The 27300-nt window shown below is 37.6% G+C and overlaps 1 protein-coding gene and 1 pseudogene across 1 annotated transcript; one reads left to right on the top strand and one right to left on the bottom strand.

Moving 5' to 3' along the window:
- LOC132657596 (craniofacial development protein 2-like) overlaps positions 1 to 27300 on the top strand; it is a 163772-nt pseudogene that overhangs the window by 37539 nt on the left and 98933 nt on the right.
- On the bottom strand, positions 4698 to 5693 carry LOC101123009 (charged multivesicular body protein 5). The gene has a single exon (XM_042230256.1). The coding sequence runs from the start codon at positions 5660 to 5662 to the stop codon at positions 5006 to 5008; it is 657 nt and encodes a 218-aa protein (XP_042086190.1). The 5' UTR covers positions 5663 to 5693; the 3' UTR covers positions 4698 to 5005.

Genomic DNA, 27300 nt, shown 5'->3' on the forward strand with positions numbered 1-27300 from the left:
TGAAGATCTTTTTTGTACAGTTCTTCCGTGTATTCTTGCCACCTCTTCTTAATATTTTCTGCTTCTGTTAGGTCCAGACCATTTCTGTCCTTTATCGAGCCCATCTTTGCATGAAATGTTCCCTTGGTATCTCTAATTTTCTTGTAGAGATCTCTAGTCTTTCCCATTCTGTTGTTTTCCTCTATTTCTTTGCATTGATCGCTGAAGAAGTCTTTCTTATCTCTTCTTGCTATTCTTTGGAACTCTGCATTCAGACGCTTATATCTTTCCTTTTCTCCTTTGCTTTTGCCTCTCTTCTTTTCACAGCAGTTTGTAAGGCCTCCCCAGACAGCCATTTTGCTTTTTTGCATTTCTTTTCCTTGGGGATGGTCTTGATCCCTGTCTCCTGTACAATGTCACGAACCTCATTCCATAGTTCATCAGGCACTCTATCTATCAGATCTAGACCCTTAAATCTATTTCTCACTTCCACTGTATAATCATAAGGGATTTGATTTAGGTCATACCTGAATGGTCTAGCGGTTTTCCCTACTTTCTTCAATTTAAGTCTGAATTTGACACTAAGGAGTTCATGATCTCAGCCACAGTCAGCTCCTGGTCTTGTTTTTGTTGACTGTATAGAGTTTCTCCATCTTTGGCTGCAAAGAATATAATCAATCTGATTTCGTGTTGACCATCTGGTGATGTCCATGTGTAGAGTCTTGTGTTATTGGAAGAGGGTGTTTGCTATGACCAGTGCATTTTCTTGGCAAATCTCTATTAGTCTTTGCCCTGCTTCATTCCGCATTCCAAGGCCAAATTTGCCTGTTACTCCAGGTGTTTCTTGACTTCCTACTTTTGCATTCCAGTCCCCTATAATGAAAAGGACATCTTTTTTGGGTGTTAGTTCTAAAAGTAGGAACAGTAGGTAAAGGCAAAATGATAGGATACCAAAAGAGGAACTCCCCAGGTCATTAGGTGCCCAATATGCTACTGGAGATCAGTGGAGAAATAACTCCAGAAAGAATGAAAAGATAGAGCCAAAGCAAAAACAATACCTAGCTGTGGATGTGACTGGTGATAGAAGCAAGATCCAGTGCTGTAAAAAGCACTATTGCATAGGAACCTGGAATGTCAGGTCCATGAATCAAGGCAAATTGGAAGTGGTCAAACAAGAGATGGCAAGGGTGAACGTCGACATTCTACGAATCAGCAAACTAAAATGGACTGGAATGGGTGAGTTTAACTCAGATGACCATTACATCTACTACTGTGGGCAGGAATCCCTCAGAATAAATGGAGTAGCCATCATGGTCAACAAATGAGTCCGAAATGCAGTACTTGGATGCAATCTCAAAAACTACAGAATGATCTCTGTTCGTCTCCAAGGCAAACCATTCAATATCACCGTAATCCAAGTCTATGCCCCACCAATTATTAGGACATTAGAATGACCCTTGGAGGACTGTGTTTCCATGAATGTTAGAGTTTATCACAGCCATCCAGAACAGCCAGCATGATTTTGAGTTAGTTACATTGTTTTATGCAAATAACCACTAGCGTTTTCCTAAGCTCTCATTTCTTTAACAAGGCAGAGTTTCAAATTACTATTAGGAAGAAAATTTGTCCCTTGCAATTATACTGTACATCATAATTGCCCATTCTTAATGCAATTTTCTTTTACTGATCACAGCTGTAGATTTTTCAAAAGGTTAGGTAACTGACTAATTCATTGCCAAGTACCTTATCTCTAGAGACTTAGGTTAAGAAATGTCATTTTGATTGTCTCCATGGCAAGTCATGTCATATATGAACAACTTTATCTCACTGTCTAATTTGACCCAATTTTCCATATTGCTTAATAAGCACATTACAGAGAATCACTGATCTATTATCCAAGGAATTATGAAGCTTATGGGTTATCTTCCATTGCACCTGCTTTAATCAGCATATCGCCTTGGGTATTATGGTCACTTCATCCTTTAATAAAAGAATTGTTAATATCTTCATCTGCAATTTCAAGCCATTTGTAAAATTAGGTTAGCTGGATTTTATGTCAAATTTATCACAAACTCAGTTACTTAATGTGATGTTTTCAGGAACAATTGTAATGTTTCCAATATCCTCAAATTAATATTTTCATTAAGCAAATGATCAGTATTCAAACTGGTAAATTTCACTTAAGGATGTGGACAGAAGCACGTTCTTAAGTTACTTTCATGCTATATATCTGGCTCTGTTTTACTGGCTTTTATGTATTAAGAGTTATACATCTTTTTCTAAGATGCCTTTCAAAGGCAAGCATTGATTTCTGAGCTGAAGTAAAAATGCCTAGAACTTGTTTCATACAAAATTACACTTCTGTAGTGATTACTTTTCTTAATTTCATAACCCCTCACCAGGCCAAAACATGGAGAAGTAGAAAGAATATCAGATATGACATATAAGATTTAGTTTGAGCTTCAGCTCTGTCCCTTTCCAGCTACCTAATTGTGAGCAAGTCATTGTCTTACTCCATTTCCTATCTGTTCATTGTAAAATTGCAAAATAAGCCCTGTCTGTGATTATCAGCACCTTTTCATACAGTTCATGGGGTTCTCACGGCAAGAATACTCAAGTGGTTTGCCATTCCCTCCTCCATTCACTCAGATTCTGGAAAAGATTAAAGGCAAAAGGAGGAGAGGGGTGACAGGGGATGAGACAGTTAGGTAGCATCACTGACTCAATGGACATGAATCTGAGTAAACTCTGGGAGAGAGTAAAGAAGAGGGGAGCCTATTGTACTGCAGTTCATGGGGTCACAAAGAATTGGATAAGACTTTGCAACTGGACAACAATGAATGTTATCACTAGAGGTTGCAGGGAGAATCAGGTGGCATCATCTATGTGAATCTGCTTTATGAACTTGAAGATGTTATATAAAATAGCTGTGGGTTTTTTGCTGGGAAGGACTTTGCAACCATAGGGAGTTATCAAGTGAATCAGACGATGCTGGAATTGTTCTCTGAAGAAATAAATGTCCAAATTCTGGATTTTGTACAGATGATTCTTAAAGTGACTCCGTAAGATTAGTTAATTTGGGTTGATGATCTTCCCCTTTCTAGGCTAATGATTTGGGCTATGCAAAAGATTTTTACTGTTCATATAGAAAGCTGAGGGGCATTGAGTTACGACAATTGTGAATTGCAGTGGTGACTTGGAACACATACCCTTTGTGTAAGGGGAGTTAGGCCTTTGAGGTTTACTGCACAGATTTTCTAACAAATATTTTTTAAAAATGTTTACTCAGAAAATCTCTGGTTGTGTTATAATGAAAACTCATATATCTTTGAAATGTCTTATGATGACATTTGGCAAGGATCAGTGAAAGTCTTCTCAAATATTAGAAAAATCAAAATAAATGTGTGAGGGCAAATTCTAAAGGATGCTTTATTTTCCTGTTTTAGCAGTTTTCTGAATCTCAAAGTGAAAATTGCTGTTTATTACTCTTAGAAAGGGAATGTATAATATTATAATTCCTTCATGCTATTGTATTTCACTTTTGACAACAAAGCATTTATCTTGTGAACAGAAAATATGGGATCTATTCAGTGTATAATCCGTGCCTCAAAATTTTTTGTGTTTAAATTATAATGGTTCAGTTCAGTTCAGTTCAGTTCCTCAGTCGTGTCTGACTCTTTGTGACCCCATGAATCACAGCACGCCAGGCCTCCCTGTCTCCCGGAGTTCACTCAGACTCACATCCATCGAGTCCATGATGCCATCCAGCCATCTCATCCTGGGTCGTCCCCTTCTCCTCCTGCCCCCATTCCCTCCCAGCATCAAAGTCTTTTCCAATGAGTCAACTCTTCGCATGAGGTAGCCAAAGTACTGGAGTTTCAGCTTTAGCATCATTCCTTCTAAAGAAATCCCAGGGCTGATCTCCTTCAGAATGGACTGGTTGGATCTCCTTGCAGTCCAAGGGACTCTCAAGAGTCTTCTCCAACACCACAGTTCAAAAGCATCAATTCTTCAGCGTTCAGCCTTCCTCACAGTCTTACTCTCACATCCATACATGACTACTGGAAAACCATAGCCTTGACTAGACGGACCTTAGTTGGCAAAGTAATGTCTCTGCTTTTGAATATGCTATCTAGGCTGCTCATACCTTTTCTTCCAAGGAGTAAGCGTCTTTTAATTTCATGGCTGCAATCACCATCTGGAGTGATTTTGGAGCCCCAAAAAAACAAAGTCTGACACTGTTTCCACTGTTTCCCCATCTATTTCCCATGAAGTGATGGGACTGGATGCCATGATCTTCGTTTTCTGAATGTTGAGCTTTAAGCCAACTTTTTCACTCTCCTCTTTAAGAGAACTTTTTGTTACATAATACTAACTAAGCTAATTTATTTCACTTGAAAATTAGGGGGAAACTTATGAAACATTGTCCAGTTTAATACATTAGGGTATCTCCAGATTTTAAAATCATTAATTCAAAGAAATAAGTAAAAGTAAGATAATTGTACCACAATCCAAAACCTCAGACACAAGGAATAACATGAACTATATCCCAAGAAATGTTGAAGAATTTCCAGCAAGAAATTAAAATGATGAAAATGGTAATTTCAAGAGACTCTCATATACATACTGAAAAGAACAAGAGTAGAGACTAATAGCAGAAGGAAATGAGAAGATGGCAAGCAATACTTGGGGATAGAGAAGATAACAAATGAAAGACATTTTTTTTTCCATTTCCTTGGTTTTATTTCAAAATTATTATTATTAAGGAATTAAGATGGACATATCCAATGATAATTTTAAGTTAGTCTTTCATAAGAGAAAAGGAATAAAAATTTAGTATCAAGAAAGCCTCCTCCAAGCAATGAGTCTCTTATAGGAAAAAAAAAAAAAAAAAAGCAAAATAATTAACTTTTCCTCCAAGGAAAGGAAAGAAACCTAAATCTGTTATGGCAAACTTGGAAAGATAAATATTCCCCAGTCCCAGAATATGCATTTATTTTACACGATATACTTGAATGATGAAAGTCTACGAAGCAGGGATCTGTGGCAATCCAAATTCATCCACCAGGACTCCATCCTTGTTCCTTGTGTCAGTGGGAACACCTTCTGGAATTGCGGGCGCAGCTCCTGCTTCATCCAAATAAGAACTGTCTTCATCAGCCAGAAGCTCATCACCCAGTGCATCCAACTCTGCTTCGAGGTCATCTTCATCTAATTCTGGGGTGCCGTAACTATGACTCAGTGCTTCTTGGATTTCATTTGCATCTTCCATCATATCCTCTAGCTGGTCTTGTAGATCCTCAATCTGGTCAATTTTCACTTGCTTGTATGCTTTCTTCATTTCCTTTACTCCCAATTTCATAGCATCAACCGTGGTCTTGGTGTCCTTCAATGACTGGATGGTGTAGTTGGCTTGCTCCATATTAAATGACTGTTGGGTGAGATTGTCCCGCTGTTGCTCGTACATCCGCTTTTGCTTTAAAACCCGCAAGGCTTTCTGCTTGACCATATTCTTTGCAGGTCCCTCCCTCATCTTCTTGATCTGATCCTTATACTTCACTAGTTCAACATCCAGCCGAGAAATCTTGTCAATGGATTCTGCTCTGCTGTCCACCGTGCCAATGCAGTCAGTCAAGCTGGGCGGCGGAGCCTTGGGTTTCGCTTTCCTGAAGAATCGGTTCATCTTGGGCGGCCGCTAAGAAAACCTAAACACTGGAGCCGAAAGACATTTTTATAAGGTCATGTTCACAGAGTGATTGGAAATGAAGACAAAGAGAGGGAGGAATCAGGGCTGCTTTCAGTTTATTTTTGTGTATAGTGTTAAAGATTGTTCTAATTTAATTTTTTTACATGTAGCGGTCCAGTTTTCCAGCACCGTTTATTGAAGAAATTGTCTCTCGTCCATTGTACTGTCTTACCTCCTTTGGAGTTCTAGCTTTCCCAGAAAGTAATTATAACATACATAAGTCTGCGGCTTTCAAGAAACTATATGACTGGAGATTCAGATTTGTAAGGACTAAGTATATGTGGTTAGAAATGAGAACTTGGTACTGGATCAGCCTCAAAAATAAGAGTATAAAGGCTGAGAAGAGATAAGTATCAAGGAGAAAAAAATCTAACCACATAAAAGTTGAAGTTTGGGAAGATAGGATAAGAAAATGAGAGAGGAGGGTATACTTTGCTATCAGTCAAATGTTGCTATTGGGTAAAAATAAATAAATAAATAATGGTCGAGAAATTTCTGTTAAACAAAAAAATTGGATAGATTTTTTTTGGTAGCCTTCACAAGGATTTATTCCTGGCTTGATGTGGGTACAAAAAAAATGATGGATTGAGATGTGACTGAGAGATGTGAAAATAGAAAGAATACACAGTAGAACAGCTGGGGGAGTGACAGAGGGAAAGGTCTGGAAGGAAATTTAAGGTTGGAAGAATTCAAGTTTGACTCATTAATGGTATTTGAATTTGATTTTTTTTTTCTTTTTGAGAAAGGGTTAGGATTAGGGCTGAAGTGATTAATGGAAAAAATTGCTAGGGTGGCAGAAAAAGATGAATTATAGGCACATACTTTAGTCTCAGAAGGATAGAGATCACTTCCATAAAAATAGGAAAGAAGAGAGGGAAAATGTAGGAAGCAAAAAAGGAAAAAGATAGAGATGAAAGGAGAAAAAGAGGTGAGGGATGTAGAGGGATTGGTTACCTAAGATCCTACGTTGGCTACAAAATCTTGAGTGAGCATGCACATAGCTGCACGTGTGTGTGTGTGTGTGTGTGTGTGTCTGTGTGTGTGTGAGAGAGAGAGAGAGCAAGATGAAAGTTCATTTTCTAAAAATGAAAACTGTAAAGAAAGTCTATAATTTTGTAATGTAGAAAACAAACTGTAGGGACATTATTCCCAGGAAACACTCTGGAATGTAGAATTTACTATTGGATGACCGAAAGAGAAGAAGGATGAGGAAGAGAAAAGGGGGACACTAAAGAGAAGTCGGAGTGGACAATCAATGTATTTTTCTACCTCATGATTCTGTAATTATTAATAGAATCTCAAACCTCTCTTCATACATTTATCAGACGCTCACTGAGTGCTGACTATATGCCAGGTATGTTTAGAGAGAGAAATATATACAAGGGAATATTCAGTTCAGTCGCTCAGTTGTGTCTGACTCTTTGCGACCCCAGGAATCGCAACATGCCAGGCCCCTCCCTGTCCATCACCAACTCCCGGAGTTCACTCAGACTCACGTCCATCAAGTCAGTGATGCCATCCAGCCATCTCATCCACTGTCATCCCCTTTTCCTCCGGCCCCCAATCCCACCGAGCATCAGGGTCTTTTCCAATGAGTCTACTCTTCTCATGAGGTAGCCAAAGTATCGGAGTTTCAGCCTCAGCATCAGTTCTTCCAGTGAACACCCAGGACTGGTCTCCTTTAGGATGGACTGGCTGGATATCTTTGCAGTCCAAGGGACTCGTAAGAGTCTTCTCCAGCACCACTCAGCCATAAAAAGAATGAAATAATGTAATTTGCAGGAACAGATATGGACCTAGAGATTGTCCTACTGAGTAAAATAGGTCAGACAGAGAAAGAGAATATTATATGATATCCCTTATATGTGGAATCTAAACAGAAATGATACAGATGAGCTAATTTATGAAACAACAGACTCATGGACTTAGAGAACAAACTTATGGTTACTGGGGGGATGGGTGGGAGAGGGATAGTTAGAGACCTTGGGATTGATATGTACACAGTGCTATATTTAAAGTAGATGACCAGCAGAGATCTATCATATAGCACAGGGAATTCTACTCAATGTTATGTGGCAGTCTGGATGGGAGGAGAGTTTTCAGGGAGAATGAATATGTGTATATGTTTGGCTGAGTCATTATGTTGTGAACCTAAAATTGTCACAGCATTGTCAGTAGGTTATACTCCAATGTACAATTAAAAGCTAAAAAAATAAACAGACTGCTGATAGAGTGACACCGAGAAATCAGGAATAATATTTTGGTTTATGACTTGATAGTATAGTCATTTGCTGTGAAAGGAAATCCCAGCATAAGGAGAGATTCTCAAATTAAGTTTAAGTATGGTTGACGTTTCAATAGTTTGAAAGGTCTATTAGACACTCATGGGGACATATTAAGTGGGAAAGATAAGTTGTAATGATGAGTCTGAAATTTCTGAAAGTGTTAATCTTTTTACTCTGCTTTTCATTTCTCAGTAGCACTTATCACCATTTGATATATTCAGTTCAGTTCAGTGGCTCAATCATGTCTGACTCTTTGCAACCCCAAGGACTGCAGCACGCCAGGCTTCCCTGTCCATCACCAACTCCCAGAGATTGCTCAAACTCATGTCCATTGAGTCAGTGATGCCATCCAACCATCTCATCCTCTATCATAATATTTGATATATTATATATTTACATTTCATTTATTTATTAGCCATTTTATACACATACTGTATATAAAGTGAAAGTGAAGTCGCTCAGTCGTGTCCGACTCTTTGCGACCCCATGGACTGTAGCCTACCAGGCTCCTCCCTCCATGGGATTCTCCAGGCAAGAGTACTGGAGTGGGTTGCCATTTCCTTCTCCAGGGGATCTTCCTGACCCAGGGATCAAACCCTGGTCTCCTGCATTCCAGGCAGAGACTTTAACCTCTGAGCCACCAGGGAAGTCCTCCATACTGTATATAACAGGAACTTAAAACTATATGGAATTATTTTTAATTGCTATAATCTCAGGAACTATTACAGTACCTGACATTGTGAAAGTGAAAGTCACTCAGTGGTGTCTGACTCTTTGCGACCCCATGACTATACAGTCCATGGAATTCTCTAAGCCAGAATACTAGAGTGGGCATCCTTTCCCTTCTCCAGGAGATCTTCCCAACCCAGGGATTGAACCTAGGTCTCCCACATTACAGGCAAATTCTTTACCAGCTGAGCCACAAGGGAAGCCCATTAAATATTTACTGAAAGAAAAACTGAATTTCAGGTTTCATAATTTTCTTTTGGGTTGTAGAATCCACATTGAAGACATTCTGTCATTTCTTTACACTGATTCTTTCAGGAATGAAGCCCTTTGGGCTACCTCTATGCAATATATCAAGAGCCACATCAACTTTTATATCCTCTTAAAAGCATGCCAGGGCATGTGAATATCTTCAAAGTTGTCCAGGGATCATTAGTCAATTCACATTATGCACCTTGCTCTTGCCAGCAATATCCTAGGACAGAGGACAAGGGGCATTATCTCCCTTGCCTTCCATGTACTATCTTTGTCCTGCAGGTATTTTTTCTAGTAATGAATGGGCCATGGACCAGGGTACAACTGAATTATATGCAATTCTGTTTCTCAAAAATTTCCCTATGTTTGAACCCACTTACACTATTGGTGGGAATGTAAATTTGCACATTGCAGCTTCTATGGGGGATAGTATGGTGGTTACCTAACAAACTAAACATAGAAGTATGATATGATCCAGCAATCTTACTCATGGGCATATATCCAGAGAAGATGAAAATTCTAATTCAAAAAGATACATGTAATCCGATGTTCATAGCAGCACTATTTACAATAATTAAGACATGGAAACAGCCTAAATGTCCATCAGTAGAGGAATGAACAAAGAAGACATAGTACATATATACAGTGGAAGATTACTCAGGCATAAAAAAGAATTAAATAATGCCATTTGAAGTAACATGGATAGACCTAGAGATTATCATACTAAGTGAAGTAAGTCATCAGGTCTGAACTACACAAATAATTTCCCTTTAAGTACATCTCCAAAATAATTTTCATCAAGTAATGTAACATAAGTCGTAGGGTAATATCCCATTCTATCCACAGCTATCACCCCTCCAGACAAGAAAATTAAACAAGGCATGTACACCAGAGGGTGGATATCTTGAGGGCTACCTTATAATTCATTCCACCTCAGAGTCAATGAGAAATAGTGTTTTATTAGGATAGAGGATGAAAAACAAGCATGTCAGGGATTTTCTTTAAAAAAAACTTAGATATGATTTTTTTGAAATATATTGCTTTTAAAGTTAGGAGATCAAGGTCGCTAAAGTCAATCGTAGCCTCTGTTCTATCGTACAATCTAGAAAGATTATTCTGACACAGGGATCAGGGCACAGTCCTCACTTTTCTTCCTTTGTTGATGAATCTGACAGTTGGAGAACTAGTTCTGACTTCATATAAAGTTTCTCTGGTGGCTCAGTTGGTCAAGAAGCCACCTGCAGTTCAGGAGACACAGGTTCAGTCCTTGGGTTGGGAAGATCCCCTGAACAAGGGCAGGGAAACCACTAAGTATTCTTGTCTGGAAAATGCCATGGACAGAGAAGCCTGTCAGGCTACAATCCATGGGGTCACAATGAGTCAGATATGACTGAGTGATATGATATGATTTTACTGAAAAATACCACTTTTAAAGTTAGAAGATCAATGTCACTAAAGTCAGTTATAGCCTTTGTTTTATTATATCATCTAGAAAGATGATTTTGATTGTGGGAATTGTGGCACAGTCCTCACTTTTATTCTTTTGTTGATGAGTCTGACAGTTGGAGCAATAGTACTGACTTCATATAATTTTATCTAAAAGAGGAACTTGTCTCCTTAAGGTTTGCTGCTGCTGCTGCTAAGTCGCTTCAATTGTGTCCGACTCTGTGCGACGCCATAGACGGCAGCCCACCAGGCTCCCCTGTCCCTGGGATTCTCCAGGCAAGAACACTGGAGTGGGTTGCCATTTCCTTCTCCAAGGCATGAAAGTGGAAAGTGAAGTCGCTCAGTCGTGTCCAACTCTTAGCGACGCCATGGACTGCAGCCCACCAGGCTCCTCCGTCTATGGGATTTTCTAGGTTTAGTGGTACCAAAAAAGGAAGAATGGTAACTGGTGGGTTTTACAAGGGGAAAAGTGCCTAGATTCTGTTCATTACTAAAATGAGATATTATCTGCCCTTATCTTAAAATCAGTCAGGATAAATAGAAGCCAAAACAAGAGAAGGTTCTGGATCAGAGGTAAGATTCTAGCATTCTTATCCTCATGGCCTGAGTAAGGTGGACATTTTGGCAGAGTCTTAACCTCTCTCAGTTTGAACTTTTTTCATGTGTAAAATTATAAACTTAAACCATATTATTATGTATTATCTTTCAGTTTTAAAGCATTATGATTAACTAGATTTCCAAGGAAAAGTTTTTAGTAGACATTGTCATTACCCAAGACACAGCTCATGATGAATAAAGCAATTGTTTTATTTATAACTTTTAACATGGTCATTTGAGTTCAAATTTCTAAGTTATTACTTTTAGCAAAACGAATTTTGTATTAAATTATAACTTTCATTTCTACACATGTAAATCCAGATGAGTTAAATTATAAAAACTGCCAAAAGTTTATAAAGATAAGTTTCTAAATATAAAAGGTAATCTCCTAAATATTCTTTAATAAACATCTTAATATCTTGGTGATGGTTTAGTTGCTAAGTCGTGTCTGACTCTTGCAAGCCCATGGACTGTAGCCAGCCAGTCTCCTCTGTCCATGGGCTTCTCCAGGTGAGAATACTGAAGTAGGTTGCCAATTCCTTCTCCAGAAGATCTTCCCCACCCAGGGATTGAACCTGGCTCTCCTGCATTGCAGGCTGATTCTTTACCAGTTGAGCTATGAGAGAAATCCTCTTAACATCGTAATGAGATATTTTTGCCCTATTCAATTATGATAAAATTATGCTTGAAGACAAGAAGCCAGTAACTCTGGAAACATTAATTTCAATAAGCATGTTTTCTTAAAGGCTCTCAAAATGCACATTAGCACATGCCTCGAACTGAAATGAGTATTTCAGAAATAATCATATATTATTTGCCTTGCTCATCTGTGATTATCCCAGGCTCCTGATTAAGTATTTTTCCCTCTTTCCAAATGCTCTCCTGATAGACTGAATACAAGCTTTTGCTTGAGTTTAACCTTTCATTTCTAGCATCAGAGATTTGTTTTCCTTAAAATGTTTCCTTCTTTTTTACCTTCCACTTCCTACTTTTTATGAAGAAAGAAATTATGTTTATCTAATTTCTTAAGGCTGATGATGAGTCTCCATCACTAAGGTTAAAGAAAGTCAAGGCTGATGTTCATTCTTGTGGTAACAACCTAAGCCACTTTTCAGTGGTATATCATGGCAATATTGAATGAATTTCAAACAGTTTTGGCAAAGTTAGCCACAGCATTAATAGTCCTCTCTCCTTGGCCCAATGGGACCCCAATATTTTTTATTTTTATTTTTAATCAATATATATTTGCTTTCCTGATCCCTAAAGGTTCCATTGTTATTAAGGTTTAAAAGCAAAAGCAATTGTCATTTACACAGGTAAAAACATTTACATTTTGCCAGAAGAAAGCACTAAATTGCACCCAAGAGTTATTTTGGAGTGCTTAAAATTTGTCAGGAGTATAAGAAAAGATGAAAATACATTCCTCCCAGACTAATATATCCCTATGTTAAAGTTATTCATGAAGAAAAATACACATTTTAGATAATATTTTGTTTAAAAAATGCAACTCCAATTTGAAGGAGTTCCAGAATGAAGGTCACAGAATGGAACTGTTAGATTGAAGTGAAGAAAGAGTTGGAAACAGGGGCATTAGTGTGTGTGTCCCTTGGGTATCATGTGGTTTATGTTCTATAGATTATTTGGCTTTAAGGATTTTAAAACTTTAAGAATCAGTAGGTTAAAAGCAACAGAAAAGTAAAAGAAGATTGACTAGAACAATTGCCCTAATTAAACTAGAAATATTGTAGAATTAATTCACTTGATTACTGAAGTTTAATCAAAATCACTATATGTACCATTAATGAATATTAATGTATGGTATATATCAGTCATACCAGCATGTGATCTCCCATATGCATGCCATTCCCTGCCTTCCCCTCATCTTTTAATTCAGTACTTTCCCCCACATACCCACACATTCCACATACAAAGCCAAAATGCTTAAAAATTAATATTAAGTTGGATGAGAGAGATTGATTTACCCAAAGGACTTGGAAATTACTGGAGAACTAGTCAGTTGACTTGGGTTGGAAATAGAAAATGAATTAGATGGAAAGGAATTCAGAAATATACTGCTCAGTGTGGACTCATTTAAAGAACTCCTGGTACATGTAACATTAATCAGAAAGATATTCCGTGTTTTTTAAAATCCTTATTTTGGTGTTATGCCCATATTTATATTGAAAAATTACTCGAGAGAATGTATTTATTACAGTTAATACTGCTTTCTTCTGAAATAAGAACCTTAACTTCCAGACAAGGAAAACCCTTATTTTCTTCCCTGTTTTCTCTCATCACTGTTTGTCAGATGTGGCACTGGAGATTATAAATAAAAGCAAATGAAAAAAGTTATCTAGTGTTGTGAGATATTATTAGTACTTTTAAAATGTAGGCTTAAGGATAAATGTGGTTTCAATTTTTGGCCATATTAGGCTTTTTAATCTGTGCATTTTATCAATTGGTTCCAGTATTAATTATTGTAAATAGATGAGAATTAACCATACTAATCAACATAATAGGATCTGATATATTAAATATATTAGATATTAACGGTTTTATGTATTCACTTCTTTATGCATGTTCTTTCATAGACTTGCACTTGGTCCATTGACTTCTTAGGGTACCATTTAAAAAAAACCCAACTATTTTTAAGGTTATTTTTCACTTCAGGTCTCTAGGAAATTTATTGCACATGGTCTGTCTTAGATGGCAAGATTGTCACAGACAAGAACTCTTGACATTGAGTTTACAAAAGGGCACAGAGAAAGAAAGAACAGAAAAATAATCATTTTGATCTTTTTTATGTTTCTAAGTTTTGCTGTCATACAGTCTTCATTCTTCCTGCATATTTATATCAATTTTCCTGTATAATTTAGCCAGAACATTGGCTGCTTTCTCCTTAGAGTAAATAGAAGATCTCCATTCAACTAACTTAAATTTTCTGGCCAATTGTCCAACTTTTACCACTAAAATGAGCAAACACATGAAATAGGAAATAACTGAATGACTTATTTATATATTATAGTTACACCCATTTTAATATGTTGATAGTTAATGTTTATGTGTTTATAAGCACATAACCACACGTTTATAGTTATATGCCTTTTAAAATATTTAGTAATTTAAATAACCCTTTGTAATTTGTATAATAATTTTTTAATTTAAATTTTTATTTTTACCTTATTTTACTTTACAATACTGTATTGGTTTTGCCATACATTGACATGAATCAGCCACAGGTGTACATGTTTGAATTTTAAGTTTTCATACTTTTCAAATTTAATTAAAGCAAATAGTAAAATATTATGTTTTAGAGTAAGAGTGTTTGCATTCTTGGAAGGGATATGTACATTCAAAGTGGAAAACAGCAATAAAAGAGAATGGCATGTTTGAGGCATGTTTCTGCACATGTGCAGGGTATCATGACTGTCTCAATATTTACATGTGGGTGAAGTCTATTTGACTGTTGCTGTCAACCATAGCACATACCTCCTCTCTTTTGTTTCTTTGGGTATTTCCAAGTTGTTAAGCTCACCCATCAACACAGGCATCCCTGACACTTGGCACTTGCTCTTTTGTCACTGTCTCTCTGAAACAAACCTGTGATGTTAATATAGCCTAGCACCTAAATCCAAATGAGAGACAAAATATATTTAAGAAATGTATAATAAGAAAAATTCATCCAATGATATCTTCTTGAAGCCAAGATATCAACCGCTTTAGATCATTGCTTTGGTTTTATTTCCCCATATCCTATTCTTTTAGGAGGCTCTATCCTTTTCTAATAAATATTAAATATATACTAAATACATTGTAGTTGTTTCATGTATGTTTCCTTGCTTTTTAAAATTCCACATTCTTTTTTCAAATGTTTATTTATTTTATTTAACTTTGGCTTTGCTGGGTCTTCATTGCTGCGTGGCCTTTTCTCTCCTTGCAGCGAGCAGGGTCTACTTTCTAGCTGTGGTGCGAGGGCTTCTCACTGTGGCAGCATCTCCTGTGGAGCACAGGCTCGAGGATGCTCGGGCTTCAGTATTTGCAGCGCTTGGGATCAGTAGTTGTGGCTCCTGGGTTCTAGAGCACAGGCTCAATAGTTCTGGCACTTAGGTTTAACTGCTCTGCAGCGTGTGGGACCTTCTGGGATCTGGGATCATGTGCGATCTTCCCAGAACAGGGATCAAACCCACGTCTCCTGAATTGGCAGGCAGATCCTTTATCACTGAGCCGCCAAGGAAGCCCTCATATTCTCTATATTTGCATCTTACATCATATGGATGCCTTCAGGCTTTCTCTTTATGACACTCTTGCTGTATCTGCATCCATATACTGACCCATGCTGACCCATCCATTTACTGACCCGTATTCTTCTATAACCCAAAATAATGTTGTTACAGAGCACAAACTTCTATCGCTGGACCTAAACACTCCTTCCAAAGTCAGTTTTCTTCTCTAAGCTGTAAGATACTAAATAAATTTCTTCTTTCCTTTCAATTTAGAAGCTCTTATGAAGAGTTAGAAAATATCTTTTAATTCTTCTCCTGTATATTTTATGAAAATGTTGATGTCTTGAGTGTGCTTCACAAATAAAATAATTTAAAATATTGAGATACTAACACAAAATTTAAGGAAAATTACCTTTTAGGAGTACACCTACAAGACCATCAATTCCACTCCCCAAAGAACTGAAAACAAGTGAAATACTTGTATATGAATTTTTTAATAACACTATTTGCAAATAGCAAAAAGCTGGAAACAACCCAGATGTGTATCAATGGATAAATGGACAGAATGTGGTATATACATGCAATGAAGTATTATCCGGACATAAAAAGGAATAAAGTACTAATACATGCTACAACATGGAAAAATTTCAAAAACATTATGCTTAGTGACATGCATGCTCAGCCATGTCTGACTCTCTGTGAGCTTATGGATTATAGCCCACCCTCAACCCCCCAGGCTCTTCTGTTCATGAGATTCTCTAGGCAAGAATATTGGAGTGGATTGCCATGTCCTTTTCCAGGGGATCTTCACAACCCAGGGATCAAATCTGCTTCTTTTGGGTCTCCTGCATTGGTAGGCAGATTCTTTACCACTAGCGCCACCTGGGAAGACTGCTTAGTGACAAGAAAAAGTGAAAGTGAAGTTGCTCAGTCATGTCCGACTCTTTGTGACCACATGTACTGTAGCCTACCAGGCCCCTCCATCCATGGGATTTTCCAGGCAAGAGTACTGGAGTGGGTTTCCATTTCCTTCTACAATGCATGCATGCATGCTATGTCGCTTCAGTCGTGTCTGACTCTGTGCAACCCTATGGACAGCATCCCACCAGGCTTCTCTGTCCACGGGATTCTCTAGGCAAGAATACTAGAGTGGGTTGTCATTTCCTTATCCCGCTTACTGACATAGCCAGGCCCAAAAGAACAGTTATTGTATGATTCAGTTTATATGAACTATCCATTATAGTTGGATCCATAGAGATGGAAAACAGATTGGTGTTTACCAGAAGCTACAATGGCATCACCAACTCATTGGAAATGAATTTGAGCAAACTCATGGGAGATGGTGAAAGACAGGCAAGCTTGAGGTGCTGCAGTCCATGGGGGGTGCACAGAGCTGGACACAGCTTAGAGACTCAACCACAACAACAGAGGTTAGAAGGAGTAAGAAATTAGTCAGAGCTCAATGAGTATAGGATTTTCTTTTGGAATGAGAAAATATTGTAGAATTTGATATAGATTTTGGCTTCTTGACACTGTGAGTGTACTGAATGCCACTTTGTGTCCTAAATTATGCACTTTAAATACATATTTAATTATGTTCTGTAAATTTTACCTCACTTTGTTTATAAAGAGAAAAAGTATTCTCATGTGTGTGTTTGGGGTCAACATTTATAAATAAAGACGTAATAATAGCTTACGGAATCTTCTCCTTGGCAGTGCCCTGAATTTGTCTTTATTTGGTAGCACTTTGTCTTCATTCTTTTCCTTTTCTACCTTATTCCAGAGTTTATGACACGGGGAGAATGCAATAGCCTTCATTTGCTCTGGGTTATGTTTTATTGGTTAATTAATACCTGCTTTAAGTTGTTTAAGATATTTGAATGTGCCTGAGTTATGTATTAATGGAGTAGTAAAACATGCCCTGTCATATCTTAATGCTGCCAAACAGCCTCACATTCAATTAGTGAAAAGTGATTAAAACTTAAATGTCTTAGCAGTGAGGTACCTACTACCTTAGATATGATTAAATGATTCATCATTCACTCACTGACAATCATAAACCTGCATTCTTGTGTTAGATATTATTTTATATAATATTGGACATCTTATTTAGGCTATAGACTATTTTCTACTTCCTTTATATTGCAAGTACTGGTTTTTTTCTTTTTAAGCATCATCAGACATATGGAAGAAGCATATGGTCAACCAGTTATGCTATAAAAGTCCTTGAATATTGGGCGAAAATGATCACATAATGGGTTTTAGAGAAGGTCTCTTAAATAGCCTGTAAAGGAGAACATTGATGCTATCCAAATACAAAATCTGAAATCCATGTGTGAAATCCAGACCCTGTCTAGGTTTTACTTTCATATCAAGAATTTAGGAAAACTATGGATATTTCTTAATTATCCAAGGTTTTATGTTTTTATGAAATTATAGTGTTTCATGAAGTATGTGCCTATTAACATTTCATAATGAATTTGGTTAACAGCTATATTGTAAAGTCCAGGAAGTCAGCAAAGTAACATTTATAATGGAAACACTTATGAAACTGTCTTTGGTGTCTATGTTTATACTTCTGGTAAAATGATACATGATAGACAAACTATTTTACCTCATCAAACCCTCAGTTTTTTCTTATCCATAAAAAGGGGAAGATATGCAAAGCCAAGATTGTTGTAACAGCTACATAAATTCATATATAAAGTCTACCATACTGCCCAATTCCATAACCATTTCTCGATCCTTACCTAAAAAATCCTACTCTTCATTCTTTAAATTCAAATGTAAATATAATTGTATTTAGATTAAAAGTGAAAAGTTGAACTAAAAAATACAGAATGATGTTAATCAATCTATAATACAGTATCAATGAAAAGCCCAGTAATTTTTCTGAATCTTGATGACATCTGTAAATTTTGTGTAGAAAAACGGAATAGTGTGTGAGTGTCTCAGATTCTAGCCTCAGACCGATAATCTTCTCCGTTCAACTTGAGTTTCTAAATGATTTCTTCTTATAGTAAAATCTTTGAATACCTCTATATTTTAATGACTGCCAAATTTACCTCAGCTGTTCCCCAGACTCATATCCAGCTATATGTTTGATTTCTCAATGTGGATTTGTAATAGGCATCTCAATGTTAATCTTGACTCCCTAGATTCCATCCCAGTGGTCTCTCCTCTCAGTAAATGTCAATACCACTCACCTAGTTGCTAAGTCTCAAAACTACAGAATCAGTTTTTTATTTCACTATTGCTTTTACAACCATTACCTGAAACACCAGGAAATCTTGTTGCCTACTTTCTAAATATGTCCAGAATCTGACTGCTGCTCACCAACTTCACTGTCGTCATGGCATCCCAAACTACCACCACTGTTTGGTGAGAGACTCCTGGCTCGTCTTTGAGCTTCCACTCTTGTCTCTCTCTGTGGTCTATTCATCACATAATAGCCAGGATGAACATTTTAATAGTTACGTCAGGTCATACAAGTTATCACTCAAAACTCTATATGGCTTGTTACTGCTCTTAAAAGAAACAGAAAATCTCCTTAAAAGGCCAAATAAACCTTTGCTGCCTTTTGATCTTATCTTTTCTCTCCCTAATTCACTGCACTTCAACCATAGTGGACACCATATGGTTGTTCTTCAAACACCAGATGATATTCTTGCCTCAGGACATGTGTCCATAGTCTTTGTTTTGCTTGGAAAGACTTTCCTCAATATATTCTCAAAGATCACGCCCTACTTCGTTCACACTTTTGTTTAGATATCCCATCTTTTATATGAGGAATTCTATGACTACCTTTCCTAAAATGATATTCCTTATTTCTCTTTTGGGTTAGTTTTATGTGTCAACTTGGCTTGGCTATAATGCCCAGTTGCTTGGTCAAGTGCCATTCCAGATGTTGTTGTGAAAGGTATTTTTTAGATGTTATTAGCATTTAAATAGTAGACTTTAAGTAAAGCAGATTACCCTTCATAATATAGGTGGGCTGTATCTAATCAGTCAAAGGCTGTAAGAGGCAAGATTAAGGCCTCCCTAAGAAGAAAAGTTATGACCAACCTAGATAGCATATTGAAAAGCAGAGACATTACATTGCCAACTAAGGTCTGTGTAGTCAAAGCTATGGTTTTTCCAGTAGTCATGTATGGATGTAAGAGTTGGACTGTGAAGAAGCCTGAGCACTGAAGAATTGATGCTTTTAAACTGTGGTGTTGGAGAAGACTCTTGAGAGTCCCTTGGACTGCAAGGAGATCCAACCAGTCCATTCTGAAGGAGATCAACCCTGGGATTTCTTTGGAAGGAATGATGCTTAAGCTGAAACTCCAGTACTCTGGCCACCTCATGCGAAGAGTTGACTCATTGGAAAAGATTTTGATGCTGGGAGGGATTGGAGGCAGGAGGAGAAGGGGACGACAGAAGATGAGATGGCTGGATGGCATCACTGACTCAATGGACGTGAGTCTGAGTGAACTCCGGGAGTTGGTGATGGACAGGGAGGCCTGGCGTTCTGCGATTCATGGGGTCGCAAAGAGTCGAACACAACTGAGCGACTGAACTGAACTGAACTGAAGATGAAATTCTTCCTCAACTGCCTTCAGCCCTAAAACCCCAATATAAACTTTTGCAAGAACGTCCAGCCTGTTAATCTTCCTTGCGAATTTCCACTTGTCAGCACTCAATATGCCAGCAAATTTGGAAAACTCAGCAGTGGCCACAGGACTGGAAAAGGTCAGTTTTCCTCCCAATTCCAAAGAAGGGCAATGCCAAAGAATGCTCAAACTACCGCACAATTGCACTCATCTCACATGCTAGTAAAGTAATGCTCAAAATTCTCCAAGCCAGGCTTCAGCAATACATGAACTGTGAACTCCCTGACGTTCAAGCTGGTTTTAGAAAAGGCAGAGGAACCAGAGATCAAATTGCGAACATCCACTGGATCATGGAAAAAGCAAGAGAGTTCCAGAAAAACATCTATTTCTGCTTTATTGACTATGCCAAAGCCTTTGACTGTGTGGATCACAATAAACTGTGGAAAATTCTGAAAGAGATGGGAATACAGACCACCTGACCTGCCTCTTGAGAAATCTGTATGCAGGTCAGGAAGCAACAGTTAGAACTGGACATGGAACAATGGACTGGTTCCAAATAGGGAAAGGAGTACGTCAAGGCTGTATCTTGTCACCCTGCTTATTTAACTTCTATGCAGAGTACATCATGAGAAACGCTGGATGGCATCACGGACTCGATGGACATGAGTCTAAGATGGTGATGAACATGCAGTTCATGGGGTCGCAAAGAGTCGAACATGACTGAGTGACTGAACTGAACTGAACTGAACAGCACTCAAAATCAGATGAGCCATTTTCTTAACATCTTTCTCTCAGAATATCTATTTTGCTATCAGTGTCAATAAAGGTATAAGTTTATCTTATTGGTTCTGTTTCTCTGGAGAACCCTAACTAACAGACTCTGCTCACTTATTGTCAGCCTCCTAAATTTGAACATAAGCTCAAGAAGGAAGAAATGTTCACTGTCTTCACTGTTTTACCTCTAGTTCCTTAAAAGATCTTTGTCACATATATTGTTGTTCAGTTGCTAAGTCATGTCTGACTCTTGGCATCCCCATGGACTACAGCACTCCAGGCTCCTCTGCTCTCTATTATCTCCTGGAGCTGGCTCAGTTTCACATCCATTGAGTCAGTGAAGTTATCTAACCATCTCATCCTTTGCTGCCCACTTCTCCTTTTGCCTTCAGTCTTTCCCAGCATCAGGGTCTTGCGTGTATATGTGTGTGTGTGTGTGTGTGTGTGTGTGTGGGCTGGTTGTTATGCACACACACATGTATGTGTGTGCATGTACACATGGATGTGTATATGTCTGTTTATCACATTTCATTTATCCTACCATTTGCAACCTAGACAAGCCTGGAGGACATTATGCTAACTGAGATAAGCCAGACAAAAAAAGACAAATACTGTGTGATCTCACATTGTAGAATATTGAAAAGTAACATTAAATTCACAGAAACAGAGAGTAGAATCATGGTTTCCAGGAGCTTGGAAGTGAGGGAAACAGAGAGATATTGGTCACATAGTATAAACTTTCAGTTATAAGATGAATAGCTCTGGGAAGCTAATATACAGCATGTTGATTACAGTTAATAATAGTGTAGTATATACTAGGATTTTTCTTAGAGTGTGGATATAAAATGTTCTTACCATATACACAAAAAAATAATGACTATGTGAGGTGATAGATGCATTAATTATCTTGATTATAGTAATCATCTCAAAATATACACATATGTCAAATCCCATTGTACCCTTCATATAAACCTTTGTCAACTACTCCTCAATAAAACTGGAAAAATAATGAAATAATCAAATTGTTTTTAATAATAAATAAAATGCATTTGTAACCAAGCACACATCTGTTCCCCATTCCACATGCTAGTACCTTAGGAAAATAAAGGGAGTCTGTCTCATTTATGTGCAGGGGCCTGCATAAACTCCATTGACTTCTACTCATCCAGTTCTCTTTCCATCTCTCACAGGGCTCTGTAGGCTTTACTTCTGCTGCATCCCTTGCAATTCCAAAATTAACCATCTCCTTGGCCTTATTGGAACACTGATGTTTAGAGGGTCACACAAGCTTTAACTGATCTTCCCCTCCATTTCCCTCCAGCATAATGCTTTGTGTGGGCAATGTTATTTACTGAAAAGTAGGAGAAAATTGGTATAGGAGGAAAAACATTTAAATCTTGGTGCTAAAAGTGATTGTTCTTAGAATCCAAAGAAAATGATAGCAGAGAAAAAAAAGGCTATCCTTCATAGAAGTCCCCTTATTAACACCTTCTATCCTAAACTTATATTTTCCATCCCAAAGTTCAAACTTCTACCCCTTCATCATCTGGAGAATACATCCCACTCCATACTCCTGAAGATATATCACTTGACTCTCAACAGTACATTTCTCAGGTCCTAAGTTCTTCATTCTAGACAATCATTAAGGAAAAGCCAGCAGCTTCAGGCTTTAACATTCCATGAAACCTCTTCACCAGTTTTAAACAAATATATGCATTGTTCATTCCTTTAGCAACCATCTTCTTGTGGGTAACTATTAGACAAATTGCTGAATGAAAGAGGTTAGAGTTAATGAGTATACCTGTGTTCATGCACACATGGACTTCAACACCTGTTTCAAACAGTATATTTCACACTACACTGAAGAAGAAAAACAATTTTCTAAAATCAGCATCATCTCCAAAAATACCACCTTTCATCTACAAAAAAGACACAAAGAATATCATGTCCTTTTGCAGACTGTGATTTCTCTCTTGTTTGCTCTGGCTTCCAGTTTAGTCCAGGTGTCTATGGATACATAAGTAAAACCTATTAGCAGACTCATAGCAACACAAACACAATGCTCCTATCAAAGAACACAGACATCCTTATCCACTCAAGTGAGTGAAGTCACACAGTCGTGTCTGACTCTTTGCAACCCCGTGGACTGTAGCCTACCAGGCTTTTCTGCCCAAGGGATTCTCCAGGCAAAAATATTGGATGGCCTGCCATATCCTTCTCCAGGGGATCTTTCAAACTCAGGGATCAAACCCCTGTCTCCTGCATTGCAGGCAGATGCTTTACCATCTGAGCCACCAGGGAAGCCCTATCTACTCAAAAGTCTTGACTAAACGTTTGCAAACTCAGGGTTTGGTCTTGTTTTGTTTTCCTTTAATCCAGAAAAAAAATTAAAACCAGCGATTGAGAAAACAGTAAAAATAGTTAACTTTTCTGGAAAATATGGAAAGCATTATATGGCTATATCAGGACAGCTGTAAGGGGGTTTCGGAAGTGTCTAATTACCCTGGAGCCAATTAGGGAGGCATCCTGTAAAACAAAGTCAGCACCAGGATCCCTGCTTTTCTGTAAAGTGTGAATTTATCAGACTAGAGAGATGGGGCATATAGAGGTGGCGTGGGGTACGGGGAACCATGTTAGTTATGTTCTTCACAAAGGCAGTCACATTCATTTTGTGTGAGAGAATGACATCTCTGGCAAGCTCTGTATATGAATAAAAAAATCTATGAGATAAAAGGTAATTTTTACTTTATTAAAGTCAGTTTTGGAAGATAAAGTCGGAGGTTGGATATGTTCATATGGTGATTGTATGGTTTAAAATTGTCTGATACATCTTTCTCCTTAACTCTGAACAAGGAAAGAATAAAAGCAGTATGATATTTTTAATTAAATGGTAGCCATCCAGGATAACTTTCCTTAAAAGAAATAGTGTTTTTAAGAAGCTATGAATCATCCCTTGATTTGTGCTATAAACACCAGCTTCCAGTCTGTCTCAGAATTCTAGCAAGCCTGGCTGGACACCATAGGGAGAGTTGGGAAGCATATTTGTCATGAGACCCATCCATAACTTATCTTGCAAAATAACAGAAAGACTGGAAGTGAGTATCAAAAACCTATTATCACACCTATTTGTAAATTGTTCACCCTACTTCTATGTATCAGAATTAGTTTTTTATTTTACACTTGATCTTATCAGTTGGAAAGGTGAGTTCATTTTGGAAAGATACATGTGAACTCTTTCTCTCAACGGTCTTTCAAAATTTGTGGAGGATCATTTATTTTGCTTACACTTTAGAAAAATATGGTCCCTGCTCTTAGTCTTTTTTAAAAAAGAATGAAGGACTCTGCAACATATAATAATTGGACACAAGTATTCAGTAAAGAGCCTGTCTATCAATGCAGAAAACCTAAGAGATGCGAGTTCCATCCTTGGGTCGGGACTATCCCCTGGAGAAGGAAGTGGCAACTAATTCCAATATTATTGCCTGGGAAATCCCATGGATAGAAGAGCCTGGCATGCTACAGTCCACGGGGTCACACAGAGTCAGACATGACTGAAGCAGCTTAACCTGCATGCATGCATTCCAACACCAACTTCAGTAGATTATATTGTCCCAATCTACTGTTGTGGAAAGTGAAGGAGAGAAGGAGTCAAAATCAGAAAGGATGTAATATCTAGGTGAATACAAATACTGTGCTGAATGTCTTCCAAGAGCTTTCATTCATCCATTCCCCTATTCAACAAGTGGTATTAAGTGTCCAGCATGCCAGGCGCTGTTCTTAGCACATGGGAAATAATGGAAGAATAGCCTCAAGGCTAATACTGACAATCTTTTCATTTTAGTTCAAGTCACTCAGCTAATAAGTGGCAGAGCCAGAATTTGATCCCTGATCTGTCTAGAATTCAGGGTCTTTATGTTAATTCTTTTCTTTATCCCAAACAATACTCCTCTTAATGAACAGCGTAGGTTTAATTATAAATGCTCAAACCTCTGAGTTAAATATAGGGCTAATTTTTCTAATATTTTATGTTAACAAGTCTCCAAAGAGTACTATAGGGACATATATTCTTGAGGGAGTGAAAGTGGTTTCTGTCTATTACATTTACCCCTAGAATTTTTACACTTTAATTTTCATGAAGATAGAAGTGGCTTCTGAACACTGTACATTGTTTGACTTATTGTGGTTTTATCTTTCTTAACTCCAAGGGAGAAGCTATTATTTTTATAATTTCTGGAAGAGATTAAAAAGAAACTTCAACTATTGTGGAGTTAATTAGAAAGGTAGTCTTCACAATGACTCATTTGCCACTGAGAACATTTTTAAACTATACTGTCATGATCTCCAATATAATTCAAAATAAGTGTTGAAACATTTATAATAATAAATACAGTGTTTCTCAAAAGCATATATTCTACAGTGATCATTTTAAAATATTCATGACATCAATTATGTTTTGTCATGATGAAATATATAATATATCAGGCTTCACTGGGACAAAGCAGAGAGAGAGCCCCGAATCATGAAAGTGAAGATGATTTTCTTCTGCCTTAATAGCTTTAATTGCAGGATACAATATGATACAGCTGCTCCTATCTTCAAAGTTCCATTCCATTGTCTGTCTATAAGCTGTCACACCATGCCTGCTGCTTGACTGTTAATGTCACTTGATCCTGTTCCACCTGAACAAATTTATGGCAATATGTGCTGAATGTACCTTTTTTGGTACTAGAATATAAATTCCCTGCGCACTACTGAATTAGGACTATTTTAAGCTTATTGGCTTAAACGTATTTACTATGACACGTGTAATAAATTCTCTAGCTGTATAAATAAAATGAAACTAATGTCCAGAATTGACATTTTGCTTGGGGAAAACCTGGAGATATGCTTTATATATTTGAAAAATAGGAGTGTTGTGATGACTTGAACAAGACAGCAGATTCTTTAAAAAAGCAGGTAACTACAAAGAAAAACAAAATCTTTATTTGAGAGGTACATGGGATTTCTAAATAATGACAACAAAATGAATCAAACCAACCACTGAAAAATGGCAAAACTTCACCAGTGAAATATAAATGATTGATTTCAATACATTCTCTAGCAGTCTGTTTAAAAATTCTAGCTTTTAAATAATTCACTCAACCCGTTGAGTTTTTGTTACTTTCTTCTTTTCTATTCAAAAACATCATGAAAATCATTACTGTCTAGAACCAAAGTTAAGCTCAAGTTTACTGTTTCTTGCAAAAGAAAATATGATTTTGACTTATCATGATGCATAAAAAGAGCAGTTCTTTTTTCATATCATCGTCTCTATTTGCTAACTTGACAAATGACAGTGATTTCAATTATCAATAGAAAGTAATGAAAGTGTGCATAGCATAAACATTTTGCGTTACACCGTTTTGCCATGGAAAACAACACTGGGCAGTTATTTATAGTGTTCACTATATAGTTGTGCATTTGTAGGAGTGCACTATTCTGTGGCAGAAAAATAAACTATGACTTGATAAGAAACATAAATAAGAATTAATTTGGAACACATCAGAGAGAGGGAGAAGCTATGAGGCAGAAAGCAGTGGCTAGCCCCTAATAATTCTGAAGAATTATGAGAGCCGTCAAACCAATCCACTCTCATTTGAAAGTGACGGTCCTGGCAGATTGAAATTGGGTAGGCATACTTTATCGTCACTTCTGATTATCTCTTTCACTAAATGTTCATCAACAAGTTTAGAAAATACTGTTTAAATTGTGGAGACTGTTTGGTTAGTGCAGGCCTACCTTGTAACATAGCTATTGATGATGGCCTTTATTTTAGGCAAACAGGAGTTGTATTGCTTTACATTTCGTCATTAACTCAGACGACGGGACACCACACACATTTTTTATGTTTGCAATTGACACTGAGCTTTATCTTTGTGTGTGATAAATGGGCAGCAGTGGAGAAACAGAATAACTGATGATTTGGAGGTAGGGAAAGAGGAAATTGGAGACAAGAGTCACTTGAAAGGCAGTATGAAGAAAGAATCAAACAACAGTTTTGATAATGATCCTTTCTTTGATTATAACTGTGATAAACAGGATGATATTTAAATAAACTAATAAGCAAAGCACAACTGGTGATGTGATCTTTTGGCAAGGTATAACACATTCAGAGAAGGCAATGGCAACCCACTCCAGCACTCTGGCCTGGAAAATCCCATGGACGGAGGAGCCTGGTGGGCTGCAGTCCATGGGGTCACTAAGAGTCAGACACGATTGAGTGACTTCCCTTTCACTTTTCACTTTCATGCATTAGAGAAGGAAATGGCAACCCACTCCAGTGTTCCTGCCTGGAGAATCCCAGGGACAGGCGAGCCTAGAGGGCTGCCATCTATGGGGTCGCACAGAGTAGGACACGACTGACATGACTTAGCAGCAGCAGCAGCAACACATATGAAACAGATTTTCTGGAAGAATCAGACAGCAAAAGTCATCTGCTCTTCCTTCACGGTCACACTGCCTACCAACCACTTCTCAGTAATACGTGTTAATAGCTTATGTGTGTGTGCGCGTATGTTAGCTGTGTCCAACACTTTGTGACCTTATGGACTGTAGCCCACCAGGCTTCTTGGCCATAGAATTTTCCAGGCAAGAATACTGGAGAGGGTTGCCATTTCCTACTCCAGGGGATCTTC

The sequence above is a fragment of the Ovis aries genome, chromosome 1, assembly GCF_016772045.2.
Source record: "Ovis aries strain OAR_USU_Benz2616 breed Rambouillet chromosome 1, ARS-UI_Ramb_v3.0, whole genome shotgun sequence".
Lineage (NCBI taxonomy): Eukaryota > Metazoa > Chordata > Mammalia > Artiodactyla > Bovidae > Ovis > Ovis aries.

Coding starts and splice junctions, on each gene's coding strand:
- LOC101123009 (XM_042230256.1), bottom strand. CDS start 5,662: ATGAACCGATTCTTCAGGAAAGCGAAACCCAAGGCTCCGCCGCCCAGC.